Consider the following 27,010-nt stretch of genomic DNA (forward strand, 5'->3'; position numbering starts at 1 on the left):
AGACTTCTACAGCCACTAGGAAGCCTAAAATCATCTAAAAAAAGATGGCTTCCTCCCCTGAGAGTGATATGGCTGGTCAGAGTGAGCAATCAGGGACGTCGGGTGTTACAGCTGTTTTTAGCACTGCAGCCCCTGTATATATTACTGAAGAGGTTTTTTCCTCAACCATTTTAGGTTTAGAACAAAGATTTGATGCCTTAATTGCGTTCCAGAGTGGGATTAAGTGTAATAGGTCCCCGTCCATTACCCAGGACCCTCAAACTGAGGAACAGGGGGCGAGAGATGACTCTTTTCTCTCGAGGGACCAGGAAGAGTCTAATACGGATGGATCAGGTTCACAGGAAAGGTTGTTGGTACAATCCTCTCACTGAATTGGTCTGCTCCACATATTTGCTACCAGTAGCAGAGTTAGTCGATGAGCCCACTTCTTGCTTGGGTTCGCTAAAGCCTCCCCAACCTATTCATGCTTTTCCTATCCAACCTTACTGAAAAAGCTTATGTATTCTGACTGGGAGCACCCATATAAACAACAGTTTTTTTCCTCCAAAAAAGTTTTCAACACTTTATCCTATGGAGGAAGAGTTTAATAAAACATGGGGGATTCCAGCAATTGATGCTGCTATATCCTCTGTGAACAAGAACCTGACTTGTCCTGTAGACAATGCTCAAAGTTGCAATTCCTGTTTAAAAACAATATTTCTCTGGCAGGTTCAGTCTGCTTTGGCAGCGATCGGGGTATGTCAGTCCTTAAAATACCAGTTTAAAGAAGTGCTCAAGATCACTCCTGATCAGCAGGCCCAAGATTTGGCCGGCATATCAGAGGTGTTATGTTTTATAGTAGACGCTATGAAAGCCATGCAAAAAGTTCTTGGCTAATTTTCCATTTCATGGTGAACGAATGTGTTAAAAAGAAGTTTAAGTATCTTTCTCTCCTCCAGTGCCAGGAGCATCTGCCTCCAGGGAGTCGCGACGGCCTCCACCGTCAAATTCAAGAGGTAAACCTCAGGGTCAAAAGAGGCCCAGGAGGAGGAAACCCATTAAACAAAATTCTAAAACCTCCTTATGAAGGGGCACCCCCACTCGCTCCAGTGGGGGGAAGACTTCTGCAGTTCTCAAGGGTCTGGCAGGAACCGTGCCAAGACAAATGGGTGGCTTCCTCAATATCTCTAGGTTACAGACTAGAGTTCTGAGAGTTGCCATCTTCTGATTTTCTCAGATCAAACGTTCCCAGAGACACAGAAAAAAAGAAGTCTCTCTCTTTCTGGCTTTGGATCATCTCTTGTCTCAAAGAGTGATATCGGTGGTCCCCATGGAAGAGCGAGGGTTAGGGTTTTATTCAAACCTTTTTACGGTACCAAAACCAAACTGGGACGTCGGACCCATTTTTGATCTCAAAGATCTTAATCGGTTTTTGAATATCCACTCTTTTCGCATGGAGTCAATACGATCATTGGTCTCCATTCTACAAGGTTGAGAACTGCTAGCGTCAATCGCCATCAAGGATGCTTATCTACATGTACCCATTTTCCCCGCTCGCCAGAAATATCTACGATTCGAGATAGAAAATATTCATTTTCAGTTTATAGCTCTGCCTTTCGGTCTAGCTACTGCACCTCAAGTGTTTACAAAGGTTCTGGCTCCCCCTTTAGCCAGATTAAGGGCTCAGGGTATAACGATTCGGGTTTATTTAGACGATTTACTCTTGATAGATCAGTCAGTAGCCCGCCTAAACCAGAGTTTGGTCACCACAGTCAGCAACCTGGAATACCTAGGTTGGATTCTCAACCTAGAGAAATCCTCCTTAAAACCCTCAAGGAGATTGCAGTACTTGGGCCTGATCATAGATACAGCTCAGAAGAGGGTGTTCTTGCCCCAGGCAAAGATCAGTTCCATAAGGGAACTGATTCAGGTGGTCAAAGCAAAGAATAATCCTTCTATTCAACTTTGCATGAGATTGTTGGGAAAGATGGTAGCTTCATTCAAGGCCGTTTCATTCGAGACTGCTGCAAAACAGTATCCGGTCAACTTGGAACAAAAAGGTCCAAGCTCTAGACTTCCCGATGTGTCTAACCCCCAAAGTACGTCAAAGCCTCAGTTGTTGGTTGATATCCAAGAATCTTCAGAAAGGAAAGTCCTTCCTACCAGTTACCTAGAAGGTGGTGACAACAGATGCCAACCTTCTGAGTTGGGGAGCAGTCCTGGAAGAAGCATCTGTCCAAGGAAAATAGTCTAAAACGGAAATGACCTTGCCCATCAATATTCTAAAAATTCGGGGCAGCACGCCTGGAGGCTCAGATTACGGGATTGTCCTGTCAGGATGCAATCCAACAATGCCACAACAGTGGCCTATATCAATCACCAAGGGGGGCACGAGAAGTCATGCGCCAGAGAGAGAGGGGAATCATATTCTATCCTGGGCAAAAGACAACTTTCCTTGTCTATCGGCAGTCTTCATTCCAGGAATAGAGAATTGGCAGCAGGACTGTCGCCAACAATTGTTCCCAGGAGAATGGTCTCTTCACCCCAACATCTTTTTGTCGATATGTGAAAGATGGGGAATTCCAGACACAGATCTGTTTGTGTCCAGGTTCAACAGAAAGATCGACAACTTTGTGTAAAGGACAAAGGATCCACTGGCATGCAGAACAGATGCCTTGGTTTGTCTGTGGGATCAGTTTTCACTGATCTATGCGTTCCCTCCTGTTTTGCTGCTTCTGCGCCTTCTTTGTAGGATCATGCAGGAAGGGAAGGAGGTGATTCTTGTGGTCCAGGAGATCTTGGTATGTAGAGATCGTAAAGTTGGTGGTAGGGGACCCATGGATCCTACCACCGCGGCCAGACCTCTCGCAGGGTCCGGTATTCCATCCTACCTTACAAACGCTAAATTTTAACGGTTTGGCTGTTAAGACCCACATTCTGAAAGACTGTGGGCTGTCGGGTTCAGTAGTTTCTACTTTAGTTAATGCTAGGAAGCCGGCCTCCAGAGTCATATATTATAGAGTCTGGAAGGCATATGTCTCCTGGTGTGAATCCATGGGTTGACACCCCAGGAAATATGTCTTGGGTAGGATCCTTGAATTTCTACAGATGGGATTAGAAATTAAGCTGGCCTTGAGTACTATCAAAGGCCAGGTGTCGGCCTCATCTGTTTTTTTTTTTTTTTTGACCACTTGTGTAATACTCTCTGGTTTGTAGCTTTATTCAGGGGGTAACACGTACTAATCCTCCAGTTAGGTCATCTACGAACCCTTGGGACATGAATTTGGTCCTGTCGGCATTACAGAAACCGCCTTTTGAGCCGATACAAGATATTCCCTTGGTCCCTTTTTGAGAAGGAAATTCTTGGTTATCTGCAAGAAGAGTATCAGAGTTGGCTGTTCTTTCTTGTAAAGCCATATTTGATTATTCATAAGTAGTGATGGCCGAACGGTTCGCCCGGCGGTCGTTTCGCGGCGAATTTCCGACTTTCGCCGTCCGCGGGTTCGAACGCCTTTTTCCGTCGTTCGCCCCGGCGGACTTACGTGTTTAATGTATACAAGAACTTTAACCTTTCGTGACACGTTTATCATGTGTTACAGGACAACCAATTGAGACATGACAGCTCATGGACACTTGGACATTCCCCCTAACCTATAAATACACCCGATCCGGTGGCCATTTTACATTCTTTCTTCTGTCACTGTAGGGAAAGGATCCTGTGTGGAGTAGGGACAGAGAAAACGCTAGCTATTTGGTACACAAAAGTTCTTTTCAGGACTGGTATAGGTGTTAGGTCAGCAGCCTGAGTTTCTTTTGTCAGTTTAGATAAAGGGACAGAGCGCTGTATGCTGCTATTTTAGGGACAGCTCAGCCAGATTAGTCTTTCTTCATCATCATCATCATCATCATCATTAGCTGTTACTATCAGGTCCACAAAAGAGCTGTTCCAGCTAATCGTTCCAGCCTACTCTTTTTTGCCAATTTGTATAGGGACAGGCAGGAAGCAGTGTGTCAGGCAGTGAGGATAATTTTAAAGACTTGCTGTTACTATTAGTTCCACAAAGGTTCTTTTCAGGACTGGTATCAGTGGTACGGTAATAGGCTTGTACACGTATAATATTCTTTCTTCCAAATATAGAAAGAATATTATACTTGACTGCTGCCCTTCTGCTGCAGTCTGCTAATCATTCACAACTCACTTGTTCCACAAAGCTCTTTATCAGGACTGGTAACTTGGTCTGTCTAGGGTGCTACGGTACATAGGCTTGGGTGCGGTACAGTCTGCTGTTCTGTAAGGACCGCTATCGGTCCACAATAGATAGGGTTGCCGTGCACTACTGCTGACCGCTGCCCTATACTGCAGCAGTCCTTCAGCGGTATAGGGACTGACGCACAGTCTGCTAAACACTAATACACAACCTGCTTGGTCCACAAAAGTTCTTATAAGGACTGGTAACTTGGTATAGGGTGCTACGGTACATAGGCCTGAGTGCGTTACAGTCTGCTGTTCTGTAAGGACCGCTATCGGTCCACAATACATAGGGTTGACGTGCACTACTGCTGACCGCTGCCCTATACTGCAGCAGTCCTTCAGCGGTATAGGGACTGACGCACAGTCTGCTAAACACTAACACACAACCTGCTTGGTCCACAAAAGTTCTTATAAGGACTGGTAACTTGGTATAGGGTGCTACGGTACATAGGCCTGAGTGCAGTACAGTCTGCTGTTCTGTAAGGACTGCTATCGGTCCACAATACATAGGGTTGCCGTGCACTACTGCTGACCGCTGCCCTATACTGCAGCAGTCCTTCAGCGGTATAGGGACTGACGCACAGTCTGCTAAACACTAATACACAACCTGCTTGGTCCACAAAAGTTCTTATAAGGACTGGTAACTTGGTATAGGGTGCTACGGTACATAGGCCTGAGTGCGTTACAGTCTGCTGTTCTGTAAGGACCGCTATCGGTCCACAATACATAGGGTTGCCGTGCACTACTGCTGACCGCTGCCCTATACTGCAGCAGTCCTTCATTGGTATAGGGACTGACGTACAGTCTGCTAATCACTAACACACAACCTGCTTGGTCCACAAAAGTTCTTATAAGGACTGGTAACTTGGTATAGGGTGCTACGGTACATAGGCCTGAGTGCGTTACAGTCTGCTGTTCTGTAAGGACCGCTATCGGTCCACAATACATAGGGTTGCCGTGCACTACTGCTGACCGCTGCCCTATACTGCAGCAGTCCTTCAGCGGTATAGGGACTGACGCACAGTCTGCTAAACACTAACACACAACCTGCTTGGTCCACAAAAGTTCTTATAAGGACTGGTAACTTGGTATAGGGTGCTACGGTACATAGGCCTGAGTGCAGTACAGTCTGCTGTTCTGTAAGGACCGCTATCGGTCCACAATACATAGGGTTGCCGTGCACTACTGCTGACCGCTGCCCTATACTGCAGCAGTCCTTCATTGGTATAGGGACTGACGTACAGTCTGCTAATCACTAACACACAACCTGCTTGGTCCACAAAAGTTCTTATAAGGACTGGTAACTTGGTATAGGGTGCTACGGTACATAGGCCTGAGTGCGTTACAGTCTGCTGTTCTGTAAGGACCGCTATCGGTCCACAATACATAGGGTTGCCGTGCACTACTGCTGACCGCTGCCCTATACTGCAGCAGTCCTTCATTGGTATAGGGACTGACGTACAGTCTGCTAATCACTAACACACAACCTGCTTGGTCCACAAAAGTTTTTATAAGGACTGGTAACTTGGTATAGGGTGCTACGGTACATAGGCCTGAGTGCAGTACAGTCTGCTGTTCTGTAAGGACCGCTATCGGTCCACAATACATAGGGTTGACGTGCACTACTGCTGACCGCTGCCCTATACTGCAGCAGTCCTTCAGCGGTATAGGGACTGACGCACAGTCTGCTAAACACTAACACACAACCTGCTTGGTCCACAAAAGTTCTTATAAGGACTGGTAACTTGGTATAGGGTGCTACGGTACATAGGCCTGAGTGCAGTACAGTCTGCTGTTCTGTAAGGACCGCTATCGGTCCACAATAGATAGGGTTGACGTGCACCACTGCTGACCGCTGCCCTATACTGCAGCAGTCCTTCAGCGGTATAGGGACTGACGTACAGTCTGCTAATCACTAACACACAACCTGCTTGGTCCACAAAAGTTCTTATAAGGACTGGTAACTTGGTATAGGGTGCTACGGTACATAGGCCTGAGTGCGTTACAGTCTGCTGTTCTGTAAGGACCGCTATCGGTCCACAATACATAGGGTTGCCGTGCACTACTGCTGACCGCTGCCCTATACTGCAGCAGTCCTTCATTGGTATAGGGACTGACGTACAGTCTGCTAATCACTAACACACAACCTGCTTGTTCCACAAAAGTTCTTATAAGGACTGGTAACTTGGTATAGGGTGCTACGGTACATAGGCTTGAGTGCGGTACAGTCTGCTGTTCTGTAAGGACCGCTATCGGTCCACAATAGATAGGGTTGACGTGCACCACTGCTGACCGCTCACCTATACTGCAGCAGTCCTTCAGCGGTATAGGGACTGACGTACAGTCTGCTAATCACTAACACACAACCTGCTTGTTCCACAAAAGTTCTTATAAGGACTGGTAACTTGGTATAGGGTGCTACGGTACATAGGCTTGAGTGCGGTACAGTCTGCTGTTCTGTAAGGACCGCTATCGGTCCACAATAGATAGGGTTGACGTGCACCACTGCTGACCGCTGCCCTATACTGCAGCAGTCCTTCAGCGGTATAGGGACTGACGTACAGTCTGCTAAACACTAATACACAACCTGCTTGGTCCACAAAAGTTCTTATAAGGACTGGTAACTTGGTATAGGGTGCTACGGTACATAGGCTTGAGTGCGGTACAGTCTGCTGTTCTGTAAGGACCGCTATCGGTCCACAATAGATAGGGTTGACGTGCACCACTGCTGACCGCTGCCCTATACTGCAGCAGTCCTTCAGCGGTATAGGGACTGACGTACAGTCTGCTAATCACTAACACACAACCTGCTTGGTCCACAAAAGTTCTTATAAGGACTGGTAACTTGGTATAGGGTGCTACGGTACATAGGCTTGAGTGCGGTACAGTCTGCTGTTCTGTAAGGACCGCTATCGGTCCACAATAGATAGGGTTGACGTGCACCACTGCTGACCGCTGCCCTATACTGCAGCAGTCCTTCAGCGGTATAGGGACTGACGTACAGTCTGCTAATCACTAACACACAACCTGCTTGTTCCACAAAAGTTCTTATAAGGACTGGTAACTTGGTATAGGGTGCTACGGTACATAGGCTTGAGTGCGGTACAGTCTGCTGTTCTGTAAGGACCGCTATCGGTCCACAATAGATAGGGTTGACGTGCACCACTGCTGACCGCTCACCTATACTGCAGCAGTCCTTCAGCGGTATAGGGACTGACGTACAGTCTGCTAATCACTAACACACAACCTGCTTGTTCCACAAAAGTTCTTATAAGGACTGGTAACTTGGTATAGGGTGCTACGGTACATAGGCTTGAGTGCGGTACAGTCTGCTGTTCTGTAAGGACCGCTATCGGTCCACAATAGATAGGGTTGACGTGCACCACTGCTGACCGCTGCCCTATACTGCAGCAGTCCTTCAGCGGTATAGGGACTGACGTACAGTCTGCTAATCACTAACACACAACCTGCTTGTTCCACAAAAGTTCTTATAAGGACTGGTAACTTGGTATAGGGTGCTACGGTACATAGGCTTGAGTGCGGTACAGTCTGCTGTTCTGTAAGGACCGCTATCGGTCCACAATAGATAGGGTTGACGTGCACCACTGCTGACCGCTGCCCTATACTGCAGCAGTCCTTCAGCGGTATAGGGACTGACGTACAGTCTGCTAAACACTAATACACAACCTGCTTGGTCCACAAAAGTTCTTATAAGGACTGGTAACTTGGTATAGGGTGCTACGGTACATAGGCTTGAGTGCGGTACAGTCTGCTGTTCTGTAAGGACCGCTATAGGTCCACAATAGATAGGGTTGACGTGCACCACTGCTGACCGCTCACCTATACTGCAGCAGTCCTTCAGCGGTATAGGGACTAAGAGTTTTGTCACAGGGTCATTTAAAAAATGACATGCAGAGGAAGAGGCAGGCCCTTCCGCAGGGGTGGTAGGGGTAGGGCAGGAGCAACAGGCTTGAGCCAAAGTGGGAAGTTGCAGAAGGTGCGTTCAATTACTTTAAAGGATGCACCAGACTTGGTTGAGTGGCTCGCTCAGCCTTACTCTTCTGCACCCTCCTCATCCTCTCGATCTGCACCCTCTTCTTCACTCTCTGCTATGTGCACCCCCAAAGACACTACCACCAACAACACGACCACCACCACCACCACCACATACCTTCCGCTTGAGTCACTGGAATTATTTTCCGATCCATATCAAGAGGACATTTCTGATGCGCAGCCACTCTTGGTATTGGATCAGGAAGAGGAGGTAGCAACAAGCGCTACTCAGCAGTCTGACGCCAGTACCCAGATCAGCCCAAGGAGGAGGTTGGTCCCCGGTGTTGCTGCCTACTCTACTTATAGCGGTGGGGAAGGTGACGTTGATGATGACGTGTCTAGTGATGTCACGTGGGTGCCCACAAGAGAGGAAGAGGAGGGGAGTTCAGAGGGAGATATGGACCAGCAGATAGGGAGGAGAAGCAGCAATGACTTACATTGCACAGCAGGGACAAAGCAGACTGCAAATGTATCAGGAGCGAGTCATCGACCATGTACGGTCACATCTGGCGCTCCCAGGACACCGGCACATGGCTCCGCAGTGTGGGCTTTTTTTAACGTGTCCGCTGCTGACAATAGCGTTGCCATCTGCAATCTTTGCAGTCAACGCGTTAGTCGCGGTAAGCCCAATACTCACCTAGGGACAACCGCCTTAAGAAGGCACATGAGCAGCCATCACCGAGCCCAGTGGGAGCAACGGAACACACAAAGCCACACTGCAGGCTCTCACCGTCCAGCCTCGTCTTCTACTTCTCCTTCTCCTCTCTCCTCACAATTGTCCTCCACTCCACCTTCCATCACGCCAAGCTCACATTTTTCTGCAAAAAGGCAGGCTTCCGTGGGCCTAATGTTTGAGCGTAAAAAAATGATGACGCCGGATAACCCTCTTGCCCAACGGTTGGCGGCTGGCTTGTCAGAACTCATAGCCCGCCAACTACTGCCATATAAACTGGTGGACTCGGAGGCCTTTCGCAAATTTGTGGCCATTGGAACACCACAATGGAAGGTCCCAGGAAGGAAGTATTTCTCAGAGAAGGGCATCCCAGAGCTATATGGCCATGTTCAGCGGCAAGTGAATGTATCTCTGGCACACAGTGTCGGTGCCAAGATACATCTGACCACAGACACGTGGTCTAGCAAACACGGGCAGGGAAGGTATATCAGTTTTACTGCCCACTGGGTGAACCTTCTGACGGCCGTCAAGCATGTAACCCGTGGCACCCGTGTAGATTTGGTTTTACCGCCACGGATTGCATGCAGGCCTGACTCTTCTTCTCCTCCTCCTACTCCATCCTCCTCCCTCTCCTCCTCAGCTGCCTCCTCCTTTTCCGCTGCTAGCGTCTCTTCCACTGCACCGCCCAAGCTCCCCAGAACCTATTCCACATGCCAGGTGAGACGTTGCCATGCCGTGCTGCGTCTGTTGTGCCTGGAAGCAAAGAGCCACACTGGCCCGGCACTCCTTTCAGCTTTGCGTTCACAGGCAGATGAGTGGCTAACACCGCTCAATTTGACAGTTGGTAAAGTGGTGTGTGACAACGGTGCCAATCTGCTTAGCGCATTGAAACAGGGCAAAATCACGCACGTGCCGTGCATGGCACACGTCTTAAACTTGGTCGTGCAGCGATTCCTTGTCAAATACCCTGGGGTCCAGGACATCTTGCGGCAGGCAAGGAAAATCTCGGCCCATTTCAGAAGATCTTACACGGCCATGGCTCGCCTTGCTGACATTCAGCGGCGACACCATCTGCCGGTCAGACGTCTTATTTGCGATTGCCCGACGCGATGGAACTCAACCTTCTATATGCTTGATAGGCTGCTCCAGCAGAAACGTGCAGTTAACGTCTACCTGTATGAACTCTGCGAAAGAAACGGTTCTGGGGAGCTGGGTTTTTTTTCACCGCGCCAGTGGCTGCTCATGCGCGACACATGCAGACTTCTGCGGCCATTTGAGGAGATCACCAAACTGGTCAGTCGCAGCCATGGCGCCATCAGTGACATGGTACCTTATGCCTTCTTTCTGGAGCGTGCATTGCGTCGTGTCATTGATCAGGCTGTGGAGGAGCAGGAGCGGGAAGATGAGGAAGTCGCAATGCTGGATGAATTCCCAGGGGGGGCTACTCTATCTGAGACAAGTCAACAACAGGAGTCTGATGAGGAGTCAGAGGAGGATGGTGCCGGGGCGGATGAGCAGGAGCAAGAAGAGCATGCTTTAAACCTTTCTGGGATCCCTGTTGTGCGAGGATGGGGAGAGGAGAATGAAGAGGACGACATTATCCTGGATGATGAGCAGGAGCCAGGCCACCACACCGCTTCCACTTTAGTGCAAATGGGGGCCTTCATGCTCCAGTGTTTTAATAGGGACCCCCGTATAAAAAGCATGAGGGTCAAGGACCAGTACTGGGTGGCAACGTACTTAGACCCCCGGTACAAACACAAAATGGCGGAAATGTTACCGCCGTCGCAGAGGGCTGTCAGAATGCAGCACTTCCAGGCCTTGCTTCGAGAAATGCTGCATTCTGCTTTTGCGTGCGCTGGCAGAGGAGCAATTCCCACTCCCAGAGAAGGATTTGCGGGTACCAATCCAACAGCGCCTGCAAGAAGAGGCCGGTTTGAAGATGTGTTGGTGACTTCGGATATGAGGTCATTCTTTCAGCCGACCCATCGACAGGTGTCATCCGGATCCAGCATCAGGGAACGCCTAGACCGTCAGGTGTCCGACTACATTGGGTTAACGGCCGATGTGGACGCTCTGAGGAGTGATGAACCCCTAGACTACTGGGTGGGCAGGCTTGACCTCTGGCCAGAGCTTGCCCAATTTGCAATCGAACTGTTGGCTTGCCCCTCATCCAGTGTCCTGTCCGAAAGGACGTTCAGCGCAGCAGGGGGGATTGTGACCGATAAGCGTACTCGCCTAGCTCACCACAGTGTTAACTACCTCACATTTCTAAAAATGAATGAGGCATGGATCTCGGAGGAATTCAACACATGTGATCAGTAGACCATGTATATGTCTATAAACAATTTTTGGAATCAAGCACACAGACCTTCTTAATTCATTTGGCTCACTTCCCTGACCCAAAAAAGCACACCGTACTATATGCCCCTACCCTCCTCTTTGAAGAGGTTGAGCGGTGTCATATTTCTACTGGGGCTGCTTATTATGAGGGGTTCCCACCATCCCTGTGCTGTGCTGACTTCCTCCTGGGTGTTCTTATTATGAGGGGCTCCCACCATCCCTGTGCTGTGCTGACTTCCTCCTGGGGGTTCTTATTATGAGGGGATCACACCATCCCTGTGCTGTGCTGACTTCCTCCTGGGGCTGCTTACGGTGCTGCTGTCAGCGCTGTATGTCACGGAGCTGCTGTCAGCGCTGTATGTCACGGAGCTGCTGTCAGCGCTGTATGTCACGGAGCTGCTGTCAGCGCTGTATGTCACGGAGCTGCTGTCAGCGCTGTATGTCACGGAGCTGCTGTCAGCGCTGTATGTCACGGAGCTGCTGTCAGCGCTGTATGTCACGGAGCTGCTGTCAGCGCTGTATGTCACGGAGCTGCTGTCAGCGCTGTATGTCACGGAGCTGCTGTCAGCGCTGTATGTCACGGAGCTGCTGTCAGCGCTGTATGTCACGGTGCTGCTGTCAGCGCTGTATGTCACGGAGCTGCTGTCAGCGCTGTATGTCACGGAGCTGCTGTCAGTGCTGTATGTCACGGAGCTGCTGTCAGCGCTGTATGTCACGGAGCTGCTGTCAGCGCTGTATGTCACGGAGCTGCTGTCAGCGCTGTATGTCACGGTGCTGCTGTCAGCGCTGTATGTCACGGAGCTGCTGTCAGCGCTGTATGTCACGGAGCTGCTGTCAGCGCTGTATGTCACGGAGCTGCTGTCAGCGCTGTATGTCACGGTGCTGATGTCAGTGCTCTGTATTACGGTGCTGCTGTCAGTGCTCTGTATCTCCTGCACCCTCTTGTTTGCCTACCCTGGTCCCTGACCTTCCCTCTCCTCCATTGCCTTCATTAGCTCCATAGTCCTGAATTGTCAGAACAATTTCCCAAATAAAAAAAAAATGCTTGTAGTTATCGATCCCAAATTCACCTCATACATGTATTATGCTATTGTCCAGGTGGTGGGACTACGTGCTACCCCCTAATAATTACCCCGTGGCCGCAAATTCGACCTAAAGGTTTGCGAAATTCGCCTCCCATTGAAGTCAATGGAGCCCGCGGCGAACGGTCGTTTTCGCGAACGTTTGTGTCCGTTCGCGTTTCGCGAAACGTCCCGTCGGAAGTTCGTCCATCACTATTCATAAGGAAAAGGTTGTATTGCGTCCTCATTCTAATTTCCTACCGAAGGTAGTGTCCGGTTTTCATTTAAACCAGGATATTGTTTTGCCTTAATTTTTTCTAGAACCTCGTTCTGTGGAAGAAAGGTCACTACATTCTCTTGATGTGGTGAGAACAGTCAAGGTCTGTTTGAAGATGACCGCTCAGATTCGGAAAACAGATGTTTTGTTTGTGTTGCAAGAAGGTACTAAGAGAGGTCAGGCAGCATTGAAATCTTCTATTACTAAATGGATTTGTCAAGTGATTGTTCAAGCTCATGGCTTAAAAAGGAAAATACCACCTTTTCATAATAAAGCGCACTCCACCAGGGCTGTCAGTGCATCACCAAGCCTCCATGACTCAAATCTGCAAGCCGCAACTTGGTCTTCAGTCCATACATTTACCAGGTTCTATCAAATAGATGTAAAAGGTCATGAGGATATCGCCTTTGGGTGCAGTGTACTGCATGCTGCAGTATAAGTCCTCTAGTCTTTTAGTGCCCTACTTTTGTTGTCTCCCTCCTCTCAGTTGGCATTGCTATGGGACATCCCACATAGTAACTACTATGGCTATGTATGGCTCTGTATCCCGTTATGTACAATAAGAAAATAGGATTTCTCTTACGTTCACCGACTGACGCAGCTCCTCTCTTAGACCATTGGGTTGTTACGCCACCTTCAGGAGAAGACTAGGCATAACATGTTAACATGTAATAATAAAAACTAGAACTTTCTAGTTCCACCCAAGGGGCGGTCCCTTAGGTAACAACCCCACAGCCTGCCTTGCAGCTTCAGTTTTTTTCTGCCTAGTGAAGGAGAAGGACCTAGGCCCATCGGTCCATGTTTTTTTATTTTTATTTTTTTATGCAGAAGCTTTGCTTTTTGCGCAAGATTAACCACTTGCCGACCGCCGCACGCCGATGTACGTCGGCAGAATGGCACGGGCAGGCATAAGGGCTTACATGTACGTCCCTTGCCTCCCGCGGGTCGGGGGCCCAATCGGGCCCCCGCCCGGTGCCTGCGGCGGTCGGTATTCGTTCGGGAGCGATCCCGGACGAGGGGACGGCCATTCATTCATGGCCACCCCCTCGCGATCGCTCCCGGCGAATGAAAATGTCCGGTGACATCACTTCCTCTCCTGTAATGTAAACACAGGAGAGGAAGTGATGTATTCTCTCCTCCGTGTCGGTAGTTTTCGTTCCGGCACCGAGGAGAGAGCATCGGTGAGTTGCACAAGCACTACACTACACAGTAGAACATGCCAGGCACACTCACACCCCCCCTTTACCCCCCGATCACCCCCCAATTACCCCTGCCCCCCCCGTCACAGTGACACCAATTGCTTTTTTTTTTTTTTTTTTTTTGCATTGGTGTCATTTGTGACTGTAATAACTGTTAGGGCAGTTAGGGTTAGCCCCCTTTAGTTCTAATGTGCCCCCCTAACCCCCCCCCAATAAAGGTTTAACCCCGTGATCACCCCCCGTCGCCAGTGTCACTAAGGCAGGGTTCACATTGCAGCGGTTTATGAGAACGAATGTGATTCGCACCGCACTGCAGTGCAAATCACATCCGATCTCTGTGCGATTCGAGTTCAGCCATTCGCCGCACCCGCCGCACCCGCCGCAAACTCGCACGGGACCCTTTTTTTGGTCCGCAGCAGAATCGGATCGCATGGGTGTTCACACCATGCGATCCGAGTTTGCAGATCGCACTGCGATATGCGAACTGATCTGGGGGTGTCATTAACATTTCACTGACACTCCCAGCAGTTCGCATAGGGCAGTGTGAACTGCCACCGGGAGGCATGCGATGCGGGAACCCGCCGCGGATTCGTGGCGTTCCCGCATCGCTCCAGTGTGAACCCAGCCTAATAAGCGATCGTTTTTCTGATCGCTGTATTGGTGTCACAGGTGACGCTAGTTAGGCAGGTAGGTATTTAGGTTCGCCGCAGCTTTTTATAGCTCCAGGGACCCCCATATACTACCGCATAAAGCCCCCTGATTGCCCCCTAGTTAACCCTTTCACCAGTGATCACCATATAACTGTTACAGGTGACGCTGATTGGTTAGTTATTTTTTTTATAGTTTCAGGGCACCCGCCATTTATTACCTAGTCTCACTAGTGTACCCCTAAATTTAGGGGTGTCTACTTTCCAAAATGGGGTCATTTGGGGGGGGTTTGTGCCATCTTGGCATTTTATGGCCTTCAAAACTGTAACGCCCTTAGAAAGCCTGAAGGCGGTGCTTGGTTTTCGGGGCCCCGTACGCGGCTAGGCTCCCAAAAAGTCCCACATATGTGGTATCCCCGTACTCAGGAGAAGCAGCAGAATTTATTTTGGGGTGTCATTTCACATATGCCCATGGCATGCGTGAGCAATATATCATTTAGTGACAACTTTGTGAAAAAAAAAAAAAAAAAGTTTGTAATTTTCCCGCAACTTGTGGCAAAATATAAAATATTCCATGGACTCAACATGCCTCTCAGCAAATAGCTTGGGGTGTCTACTTTCTAAAATGGGGTCATTTGTGGGGGTTTTGTGCCATCTTGGCATTTTATGGCCTTCAAAACTGTAATAGGTAGTGAGGAGTGAAGTCAAATATTTACGCCCTTAGAAAACCTGAAGGCGGTTCTTGGCTTTCGGGGCCCCGTACGCGGCTAGGCTCCCAAAAAGTCCCACATATGTGGTATCCCCGTACTCAGGAGAAGCAGCAGAATTTATTTTGGGGTGTCATTTCACATATGCCCATAGCATGTGTGAGCAATATATCATTTAGTGACAACTTTGTGAAAAAAAAAATAAAAAAAAATTTTTTTTGTCATTATTCAATCGCTTGAGGCAAAAAAATAAAATATTCAATGGGCTCAACATGCCACTTATCAATTTCCTCAGGGTGTCTACTTTCCAAAATGGGGTCATTTGGGGGGGTTTTGTACTGCCCTGCCATTTTAGCACCTCAAGAAATGATATAGGCAGTCGTAAACTAAAAGCTGCGTAAATTCCAGAAAACGTACCTTAGTTTGTAGATGTGACAACTTTTGCGCAAACCAATAAATATACAATTATTGACTTTTTTTTTACCAAAGACATGTGGCTGAATACATTTTGGCCTAAATGTATGACTAAAATTGAGTTTATTGGATTTTTCTAATAACAAAAAGTAGAAAATATCATTTTTTTTCAAAATTTGCGGTCTTTTTACGTTTATATCGCAAAAAATAAAAATCGCAGAGGCAATCAAATACCATCAAAAGAAAGCTCTATTTGTGGGAAGAAAAGGACGCAAATTTTGTTTGGGTACAACATTGCATGACCGCGCAATTACCAGTTAAAGCAGCGCAGTGCCAAATTGTAAAAAGACCTCTGGTCATTTACCAGCAAAATGGTCCGGTCTGAAGGTGGTTAAAGTTTCTGTGATCTGCTATCAACAGCTGGCTGGGTGACTGGCTGGATTCTCTTATCCTTGTAGTCTCCCCAGGCTGGCCAGAGCGCGTGTGTAGACCAGAGCTCCCCGCTGGGTCGGCCACAACATGTCTCAGCTCCAGAGGCGGCCGGTGAGCGTAATTGCTCCGGGGGAACACACCGGGCTACTGATGTCTGCGTCAGTGTGCTGGGCCAGCAGCCACCCCGTACTGTTTGAAGAGTGGGTCTGTGATGGAATGTCTCCCAGCTCTGCAGGACTGGTAAGTACAGCTCTCCCTGGCTCGGTGGGGCTGAGCAGCTGGGCATTCCCTGGGAGGTCGATTCGGGAGTCCCTCACCTCCCTATCCCCCCCCCCCTTCCCTGTGGGGATGCTGCTGAGCGGCGTGTGTTCATAGACAGGGGCTCTCCAGGGGGGCTGCACTGGCTGGCTGTGCCCTGGATATGTGTAGGTCTCTCCCTGGAGGTGTCTGCAGATCGCTGCAGCGCTGTTTCACTGCCATTTCTCTGCTTGTTCTTCACTGTCCCTCATGGTATACAGTGCTTGGCGGCCATTTTTGGTGTGACCAAGGAGCAGCTTGCTCTGTGGCCATTTTACTGTAGTTCGGCGGCCATTTTCCCTGTGATTATGTCCTTTATACTGGACGCTCTGTGGCCATTTTCTTGAAGCCTGAACACGTTTTTGTACAGCGCAGCATGGTCTCCTATGCACCTCGGAGCTGACACAGGGCACTATTAGCTGGACGGCGCAGAACCAGTCAGGGTGGTGAGTCCTGCGGGAAAGAGCCCCTCAGCCAGCGGCAGTTAGGAGGGTGGGACCATCACTGTCCTAAGTCCCCAACAGGTGGCAGACAGGGTAGGGTCAGCATGGCTTCAGAAACTGGTGTTTCTTCCCCCCAAAATCCAGGAAATTGCAACCGATTCGCCTGCAGACAGTGAAGTGCCTCTGGACGCTTTGTCGGCGGTCCTTAATTTGTTCATTGCCAAGTTGGAGGCGGTGACCCCTGTTCTGTCTTTTCAGATAACGCTGACCAGGACCGATTGGACAGTGAGGATGAGTTTCCTTCCGGGTCCGTGTGCGACAAAGCGCTTGTTGGAGCACTTATCACAGCTGTGCGTGATACTCTGAAAATTCAGGAACCAGCAGATCCCTCTGCTGATGTAGCAGTCCCTTTTGGGTCCCGTAAGCCAGCCTGTTCACCTAAGGTGTTCCCGTATCTGACTTATTTTGATAAATTCATGTACAAGGAATGGGGTCGACCGCAACGGACCTTTTCGGTCCCCAAATACATGGCGGTGCGTTACCCCTTTTGAGGAGAGCCTTCCCAAAAAGTGCTCGGCTTCTCCGGTCGTGGACCCCCCCAGTATCCAGGTTAAACAAAGTAACCACGATCTCGGTAGAGGGGACTCCTGCATTTAAGGATCCCATGGACAGAAAGGCTGAGGCAGTGGCTCGTTCCTTGTTTACGGTTGTGGGGTCAACTATGCGACCAGTGCTGGCATCCGCACTTGTGTCGCAGACACTCACTGAGTGGGCAAAACTGTCGCACCGCAAATTGGGAGAGCAACATGCCTCTCCTGTCTGTGTGGAACTAGCAGACCAATTAGTGCAAGGCCTTAGTTACATTTGTGACGTGGCCCTGGACACTCTTCCCCCCTGTTGTCCAGGGCTTCAGTGTCAGCAATGGTGCTGAGGCTCCTGATTTGGCTAAAATGCTGGTCTGCTGACCAGGCATCTAAGAAAGCCCTGACGGACCTTCCCTTCCTTGGCGACCGGCTGCTCTTTGGAGCCTCATTGGATGACATTATAAAAAAATACCACAGGTGGTAAGAGTACACTACTCCCACAGGCCAGGAAGGCCAAGGACCCACGCCGTAGGCAAGGGCCCTCATTTTCCACTCTCAAGCAGCTATTTTGTCCGCCTCGGCGAAGCGTCTCCAGCCCGACAGGATGACATCTGAAGGACCAAAGCGTCCCTGGAACCGCAAGCCTGCGAGCAAAAGTGCTACTGCATGAAGGTTTGCCCCCACCCGCAACATGGGTGGGGGTTGCCTTTGGGAGCTTGCAGCCCGGTGTACCTCTCGGCTGTCCGACCAATGTGTCTGCGATCTGATTTCCTCAGGCTACAAGATAGAGTTCCTCTCTTGGCCACAAAACAGATTCTTCCCCTCCAGCATAACCGTACTGCCGGCTCGCCGGGAGGCCCTATTGGGGGCAGTAAGGGACCTGCTGAGTCACGGGGTGATAGTACCTGTTCCGGAATCGCAACGTTTCAAGGGGTTCTACTCCAACCTGTTTGGACGTACCCCTTCCTTTTTGGGGACTACAATCTAGGCCCTAAAATCCCTCAATTACTTTGTAAAAGTACAGAAGTTCAGAATGGAATTAGTTCGCTCAGTAGTCTCTGCACTCCATCAAGGGGACTTCCTGGCATCTTTGGACATCCAGGACGCATACCTGCATATGCCTTCAGCATCAGAGGTTTCTGCGATTTGCAGTTGGGGAAGCCCACTAACAATTTGTGGCTCTCCTTTTTGGTTTGGCTTCAGCCCCCCGAGTCTTTACCAAGGTATTGGCTCCTGTTTTGGCGTTGCTACTGCAACGCGGGATCGCAATCTTTGGTTACCTAGATGATCTCCTCCTGAGAGCATCTTCTGCCTCAGAATTAGAGGAGGATGTGGCGATCCCCATGCAGACCCTGCAGGAATTTGGGTGGCTGTTGAACCTAAAGAAGTCAGTGATTGTACTGACTCAGCGCTTGGAGTACTTGGGCTTACTGCCGGACTCCATGGAAGCGAGTGTTTCTCCCTTCAGACAAGCTGCAGGCTCTCAGCGCCGCAGTAAAACTGCTGATGAACCACAGGTGGTCATCACTGCGCTTCTGCATATGAGTCCTGGGACTCATGGTGGCCTCCTTCGAGGCAGTACCATATGCCCAGTTTCATAGCAGAGTCCTGCAGAAGGAGATTTTGACGAAATGGGACAAATCTGCGTTGTCCCTGGATTGGCAGATTCAAGTGGGCCAGTTAGTCAGGGATTCCCTGCTCTGGTGGCTGGGGTCCCCAGCACTTCGGTCCGGGAAGTCATTTCTACCTCTGAAATAGACAGTGATCACAACGGACACCAGCCTAACTGGCTGGGGTGGAGTGATGGGAGTTCAGTTGACCCAGGGCCTCTGGTCAGTGGAGGAATCCAAGTTGCCGATCAATCTGCTCGAGCTAAGAGCGATCAGGCTATGTCTCTCCACATGGTCGATAAGACTTCGAGGGCATCCGATCAGTCACCAAGGAGGAATAAGAAGCTTGGCCATCGCACGGGAGGTCGCTCACATCCTTCAGTGGGCAGAGCGACATGTACCAGCCCTGTCGGCCATTTACATCCCAGGAGTGGAGAACTGGCAGGCGGACTAGCTAAGTCGCCAGATGCTGGACCCAGGAGAATGGGCGTTGCATCCGGAGGTGTTCAGGCTACTGTATCTGTTATGGGGCACACCAGACGTGGATCTTCTGGCCTCCCGTCTCAATTGGAAGTTGCCGAGATTCGTGTCCAGGACAAGAGATCCTTGGGCAGACGCGCTGGTGGCTCCGTTGGATCAGTACCAGCTGATCTGTGCCTTTCCTCCGTTGAAACTGTTACCGCGTCTCCTCCGCAGAGTGGGGGCCGAGGGGATGCCAGTAATGCTGATTGCCCCAGTTGGCCCTCCCTGGTATGCAGACCTAGTGCACCTGGTGGCAGACGCTCCTTGACAACTGCCGTTACGAGAGGACCTTCTGTCTCAAGGTCCGATTCTCCATCCTGCTTTACCATCGCTGATTTTAACGGCATGGCTATTGAGAGCCAGGTGTTGAGGAACCGGGGTCTTTTGGACTCGGTGATCCCAACTATGCTGAGAACAAGGAAATCTTCTTCCCGGAAGATATATCATCATACCTGGAAGGCCTACATCTCCATGTGTAAGGAGAAAGGATTGCATCCGCGCTCCGTTTCTACAGCAAGGAGTAGACCAGAAATTGGCTTTAAGCACCATTAAAGGACAAATATCAGCTTTGGCTGTCTTTTTTTTTTTTTTTATTTTTTTTTTTCAGCAACCCCTGGTGTCTCACTGTCTAGTGAGCACTTTTGTTCAAGGTGTCTGACATGTAGTTCCTCCGGTGCGTCCACCGTTATCCCTGTGGGATCTGAATAGTGGCAATTACATTGGCCAGGAGGGTTTCGGAACTGGCGGTCTTGTCTTGCAAGTTGCCATATCTGGTTATCCACAAGGATAAGGTGGTGTTGCCTCCGCAACCTTCTTTTCTGCCGAAGGTGGTTTCAGCGTTCCACATCAATGAAGACATTGTGTTACCATCTCTGTGTCCTAAGCCGACACATCCTAAGGAGGTGGCCCTTCATGCCCTGGACGTGGTTCGGGCTCTGAGGGTGTATTTGTCTGCTACGGCTCCCTTTCGCAAGTCAGACTCCTTGTTTCGGTGGCTGGTCCGAAAAAAGGCATGGCGGCCTCGTTGGCCACCATTTCCAGGTGGATCAGACAGATTTTAGTACAGGCCTACGCCTTGAAGGGGTAGGTGCCCCCCTTTCCGGTCACGGCCCACTCCACAAGGGCAATCGGAACGTGTTGGGCCTTTCCGAAATCAAGCGTCTGTCGCTCAAGTGTGTTAAGCGGCGACTTGGTCGTCTGTTCACAATTTGTAAAAAAGTTCTACAAGGTAGATGTCAGTGCATCGGCCGATGCCTGTTTTGGCCGCAAAGGTTTGCAGGCAGCTGTATAATTGCAATTGCATTTACATTTTTTCCTGTTTTATTTTTTTTTATGGTAAAAACGCATTACCTTTTTAAGTAATGCACTGTTGCATTTGTTACCACAGTTCTGGTGCGGTTTGAAGGTAGTGCCTCTCAGTTGAGGAGCACGCTGTTTTTTTGTGGATAAAGTTTTGGTTGTTCCCACATACTGCCGTTTTTGTGGGTTAAGTTTTTATACTAGTTTCCACATGCCATTGTGGGTGAAGTTTTATGCTGTTTTCCCACCTCCTTGTTTTGGCACGGCTTGGGGACATCCCAATGGTCTAAGAGAGGAGCTGTGTCAGTCGGTGAACGTAAGGAGAAATAGGATTTTTTGTACTCACCGTAAAATCCTTTTCTCTGTACTTCACCAACTGACACAGCACCTGCCCCTCCTATTTTTCTTTACGTTATACTGCTTGTTGACATCCTGAAGCTGCAAGGCAGGCTGAGGGGTTGTTACTTAAGGGACCGCCCCTTGGGCGGAACTAGAAAGTTCTAGTTTTTATTATTACATGTTAACATGTTATGCCTAGTCATCTCCTGAAGGTGACGTTACAACCCAATGGTCTAAGAGAGTAGCTGTGTAAGTCGGTGAACTACAGAGAAAAGGATTTTACGGTGAGGACAAAAAATCCTATTTTTTAAAATGGCTTGCCTGTAAAATCCTTTTCTTTGAAGTACATCATGGGACACAGAGGTCCCTCCCTTTTTTTGGTATACACGTCTATTGCTTTGCTACAAAACTGAGGTACTCCCAGTAGTGGGAGGGGTTATATAGGGAGTGCACTTCTTGTCTTAGGGCATGCCAGTGTCCATCACCTGAAGGTGGCCTATAACCCACATAGTAACTACTATGGCTCTGTGTCCCGTGATGTACTTCAAAGAAAAGGATTTTACAGGTAAGCTGTTTTAAAACCCCTATTTTTTTCACCATGATTTTTCTGCAGGTGAGGTTAGCTGTACCTTGGCACTTTAAGGTTAAAGCGGAGCTAAAGTTCCACTGTTCTATGCTGCGAGCAGGCAGTGTGTCTTCTAGACTGTTCTGAAATGGAGTGTTAACACCTTATTTCCACTTTATCTGGCATTGGTGCCACGTTCAAAGACCTGGGCTGAACCATTGAATAACCACTTCTTGATTCTGGGTAATGTTATATGATTGGATAGTCTAGGCCAGTGATGGCGAACCTTGGCACCCCAGATGTTTTGGAACTGCATTTCCCATGATGCTCATGCACTTTGCAGTGTAGTTGAGCATCATGGGAAATGTAGTTCTAAAACATCTGGGGTGCCAAGGTTCGCCATCACTGGTCTAGGCAGTACCATCAGTCACAACAGACATAAGAATTGATCATATTTTTCTGGTGTTGGGGTACCATATAATATATATAAATTGTTGTGGGGCATGAGGCGAGGATAAAGATGACAGACCCAGAGCTTACACTTTATCAAATATAAAAATGGGAGCTGCCTTTTTTATTTAAATGATGGATTCCATTTAAAAGGGAACCATACTTTATTCTTTACAAACCTCAAATCCAGTTGCTATGTCTTGGCACTCTTACATGACACTACTTCACTGATTTCAGCACTGGCTGTGAAGGAGTGTAGGTAAGGGGAGTGTAATAAGAGGGCTTTTAGAAATACAGTCACGTTGTCACCATCAAGGGCATTGAGGTTGGTTTGGGTGGAGGAATTTATAGGAAGGTACAGCTGTCCTTAAAGGCTTGAGGCCTTTTTCACACCGGCGCCTCTGGGCAATGGATTCCATTTGCTCAGCAGGTGGATCGCAGGTCCTGTTCGCTCCCGTATGCAGAGTAGACAGTCCTGCACTCCTCTATGGGGAAATCGGATGGAAACAGACCGCCTGTCCATTTTCATCCGATCCTATCCTCCAGATGGATGCAAAATAGGACCGCCATCCTTCTGGCTTTTGCAGGCAGGATCAGATTGGATTGGATATCCAGTGTTTCATAGGGGAGACTGCAATGTCTGATCAGGTCTGCCTGAAAAACTGACAGGCAGACTTGATCAGACAGCCCTTGTGAAAGCGCCCTGAAGGGTTGGTCCACCTTTTTTACAGAAAAAAAAATGTAAAGGTGAACTGACACTGGACATCATCACTCCCTGGTCCCCGTTGTACTTGCCTCCAGGGTTGCTGAGCTGTCAGTAGTTTGGGGACTTGAAATTCCAGCTCTTCTCCTTCAATGCTTCTGGTACAGATTAGATTGATTCTGATTGGACAGGGCTGTTACAGTAATGGCACTTCTGGTCCATCCGGAAAGCGCTCACAGAAAAGAGTGGGGAATTCAAATCCTCTGACTGCTGGATCCTGGCTGTGGGGGTACTGAAAACTCGACAACTCCATAGGTAATTCTGGGCTTTTGTCTGGTGTAAGCTCCACTTTCTTACATTCTTTCTGTAAAGGTAAAAAATCCTTTAATTCATTGAGAAGAATGGTCAAGCCTAAAATCCTGGCCTTACTTATCAAACAGCCATGATTTTATCACTCTTATAATATTGCAGGGTTATTATTACTACAGTGTTTTGAACAAGAGTTTAAATTATTTTCTTAGGCTGTGCAGAAGGCTACGCCAGAGATGCCACAGAGATCCAAAATATCCAGATAGCAGAGGGTGATGTGTGCAGAGGCCTCTCAATACCCATCTACATGATATTCCCCAGACTGTTCACCTGCCCAACCTTGGAAACCACCAACTTCAAAATAGGTGAAGTATTGTCTTGTACTCTGAGTGTGACAATGGGGCCCATTGCACCCAGCAGACTGTACCAACTAAACTTTTATTCCTCTTTGACAGAATTTGAGGTGAATGTAGTTGTCGTTCTCCAGGATGACCATCTCATCACGGAGAACTTTCCACTCAAGCTGTGTCGAGTGTGACATTGACTTCTGTTACCGGAGTCATCTGAGGAGTGAGAGATGATCAGAGTGGAGCAGTCCGAGTATCCGATGACTTAAAAACCTCCAATCAGTCTTTGCGCAAATTCCACAGCAAGATGCAATCTAGAGGCACTGTAAAATCTGGTGATAACATTTGGTATTTTTGAGGTAAATATTCATCAGCTGGTTGAAAGAAGCCTAAAGTTGTCACTCATCTTCTGGAGAACAGAATTGGCCACGATTGCTGAACTTTTAATAAACTGTGTTCAGGATTGAAAGTGGCAGCTGAAGAATTAACCTAAATCTGAATTACAGTACTTCCATTTAACACACAACTCTCTAATAAGGGACTTTATGGCATATTAACAGGAAGAACATAAAGTACAGTTTAAGATATTAAAGTGAATATTAATATTCATGTACACCTCCTGTGTTTGTTTTTTTCCTTAACACTTCTTCACTAATAAATACCCACAAATCTTGACAGTCATATAGGGCCTGCTGTTAATAGAGTGAACACCATGGGGGTTGATTTACTAAAACAGGAGAGTGCAAAATCTGGTGCAGCTGTGCATGACAGCCAAAGCTATGTGTCCAGTGCAACCCTGTGCCTTTTAGGCCCCTTTCACACTGGGGCGGTTTTTAGGCGCTAAAGCTCTACAAATAGCGCCTGAAAAAAACGGCCCCTTTCACTCCAGTGTGAAAGCTGGGGGGCTTTCACACTGGAGCGGTGCGCTAGCAGGACGGTGAAAAAAGTCCTGCTAGCCGCATCTTTGGAGTGGTGAAAGGAGTGGTGTATTCACCGCTCCTACCCATTGAAATCAATGGGGCAGCGCGGCTATACTGCCGGCAAAGCGCCGCTTTGCGGGCGGTTTTAACTCCCGCTATCGGCTGAAAAAGGGTTAAAACCGCCCGCAAAGCGGCGCTTTGCCGGCAGTATAGCGGCACTTTACCAACGGTCTGCGGCCGACTGGCGGGGCGGTTTTAACTCCCGCTATCGGCTGAAAAAGGGTTAAAACCGCCCCGCCAGTCGGCCGCAGACCGTTGGTAAAGTGCCGCTAAAAATGGCAGCGCTTTACCGCCGACGCTGCTCCCACCCCAGTGTGAAAGGGGCCTTAGGGAGGGCTCCCTCCAAGCTCACCTGCCCTCCACCTATCCATTATAATGCATGTTTCATAGTTAGTTTCATAGTTAGTAAGGTTGAATAAAGACACCAGTCCATCCAGTTCAACCTGAGTGTCTACAATTGTCCCTGTACATTGCACACTCGGTCCCTACCCTCAAAGAGCCCACAATCCAAGGTCCTCATTCATATACTAGGGCCAATTTTGGACAGAATCCAATTAGCCTACCTGCATGTCTTTGGATTGTGGGAGGAAACCGGAGTACCCGGAGGAAACCCACGCAGGCACAGGGAGAACATGCAAACTCCAGGCAGGTAGTGTCGTGGTTGGGATTTGAACCAGCGACCCTTCTTACTGCTAGGTGAGAGTGCTAACCACTACACCACTGTACCGCATGTGCTTGCATTATGGAAGCTCTCAAAATGTATAGTTTGGACTACAGAAAAGAGCCTTGATGGAGCTCTGCAGCTTACGCATGTATTTGCAAATGTGTGCAGACTAAACCCCTGTTTTTTACGCATATGTTAGACAGGAAAATTCAATAATTTGCAGGCTGGTCGGTAGGTTGAGCAGGGATTTTCTCTGGTTTTTGCTGCACAAAGGCCAGTTCTAGGTGAGGGCGGTGGCCATTGGCTTGTACTTGAGTAAATCAAAAAAAAAAAAATATATATATATATATATATAATATATATATATATTACACACACTGTACTGCCGTAAAAACCAGACGAAGATCTGCCTGTCTGTGAGGAGACTGAAAGGTTTGAAGGGATAAAGTGAGGAGGCAGCAAGTGAGGTCCCTTTCTCACTGAGGCGCTTATAAACTGCCAGTAAAACACTGAGCGCTTTGAAGAGCTTTCTATTCATTTCAATGGAGAGGGGCATTTTTTCACCGCCCTGCCAGCGCACCATCCCAGTGTGAATGCATTCATTGATTTTAATGGAAATAGTTTTTCCTGAGGTTTTCAGGCGCTTTTTTTTTTTTTTGGGTGAAAGTGCCTGTAAAGCGCCTCAGCGTGAAAGGGGTCTAACAAAAAAGTTTTCAACTCTTGAACCTCACTTCCCACACCCATGCATTTGGAATGCAAGGTATCAAAGTGTTCACAAAGGCCCCTTTCACACTGAGGCGCTTGTAAACTGACAGTAAAACAAACTGAGCGCTTTTGAAGAGCTTTCCATTCATTTCAATGGAGAGGGGCGTTTTTTCACCGTACTGCCCCAGTGTGAAAGCATTTATTTTTAATTGAAATAGGTTTTTGTGAGTTTTTCAGTCGCTTTTTTAGCGTGAAAGGGGTCAAAGGCTAACAGACCTCTTCCCTTCTCTGGAATGGGAGGGCACATCTTCATGCAGAGGAAGGCTTGTCTGAGGATTTGGTAGACTTTGTAGGATGACAAATCAAGCATGGGGAAGTCTCTACATCAAAGGAGTGGAGTGGGTCAGAGAGGGAGAGGACTTTGTAGTCCACTCCTCAGGCTTCTACTGAAAAAGGAGTGTGTTCTTACTACCAAATCTGATTTCAGTGTTGGGTTCCTCACTTTTTAATATCTTTATAAATGATATAGGGTGTGAGATTAAAAGTAGCATTTCAGTCTTTGCAGATGACACCAAACTATGCATTGTAATATCGTCCTTACAGGATGTCTCCAACTTACAAGCCAACCTCAATGCACTGTTTGATTGGCAACTAAGTGTCAAATGAGGTTTAATGTTGATAAATTTAAAGTATGCACTTGGGGGCTAAGAATATGCATCATACATACTAGGGGGAGTACAACTGGGGAATCCATAGTGGAGAAGGATCTGGGGGTTCTGGTAGATCATAAGCTTAATAATAACAAGTCCTAGCAAAGTCCTTTCTTGTATTAAGAGAGGTATGGACTCCAGAGAGAGAGATAATTTTGCCCCTGTTCAAATCATTAGTAAGACCCCATATATGCAGTTCAGTTTTGGGCACCAGTTCGCGAAAAGGATATCGGGGAACTGGAGAGAGTGCAGAGAAGGCCAACCAAACTGATAAGAGGCTTAGAGGAACTAAATTCTCTTAAGAAGAGGAGATTAAGGGGGATATGATCAACATGTACAAATACATAAGTGGTCCATATAGTGAACCTAGTGTTTGAGTTATTCACTTTGAGCGCTGTGAAAATGTGGAATAGACTCTCTCCAGAAGTGGTTCTGGCCAGTAGATT

At 48.4% G+C, this 27,010-nt stretch overlaps 1 protein-coding gene across 2 annotated transcripts in view; it reads left to right on the forward strand.

Annotated features, from left to right (window-relative positions):
• VPS26C (VPS26 endosomal protein sorting factor C) overlaps positions 1 to 24,118 on the forward strand; it is a 70,205-nt gene extending 46,087 nt beyond the window's left edge. For both annotated transcript variants that reach the window (XM_077479910.1, XM_077479909.1), the window contains exons 7-8: positions 23,371 to 23,523; positions 23,614 to 24,118. In XM_077479910.1, the coding sequence (XP_077336036.1) occupies positions 23,371 to 23,523; positions 23,614 to 23,696 (236 nt within the window). In that variant the 3' untranslated portion in view covers positions 23,697 to 24,118. The remainder of the gene's footprint in view (positions 1 to 23,370; positions 23,524 to 23,613) is intronic.
• Positions 24,119 to 27,010: the final 2,892 nt, after the last annotated feature.

This window comes from Lithobates pipiens, unplaced genomic scaffold, assembly GCF_037356315.1.
Source record: "Lithobates pipiens isolate NorthernLeopardFrog02 unplaced genomic scaffold, aLitPip1_a1.2 Scaffold_16, whole genome shotgun sequence".
NCBI classification, from domain to species: Eukaryota; Metazoa; Chordata; class Amphibia; order Anura; family Ranidae; genus Lithobates; species Lithobates pipiens.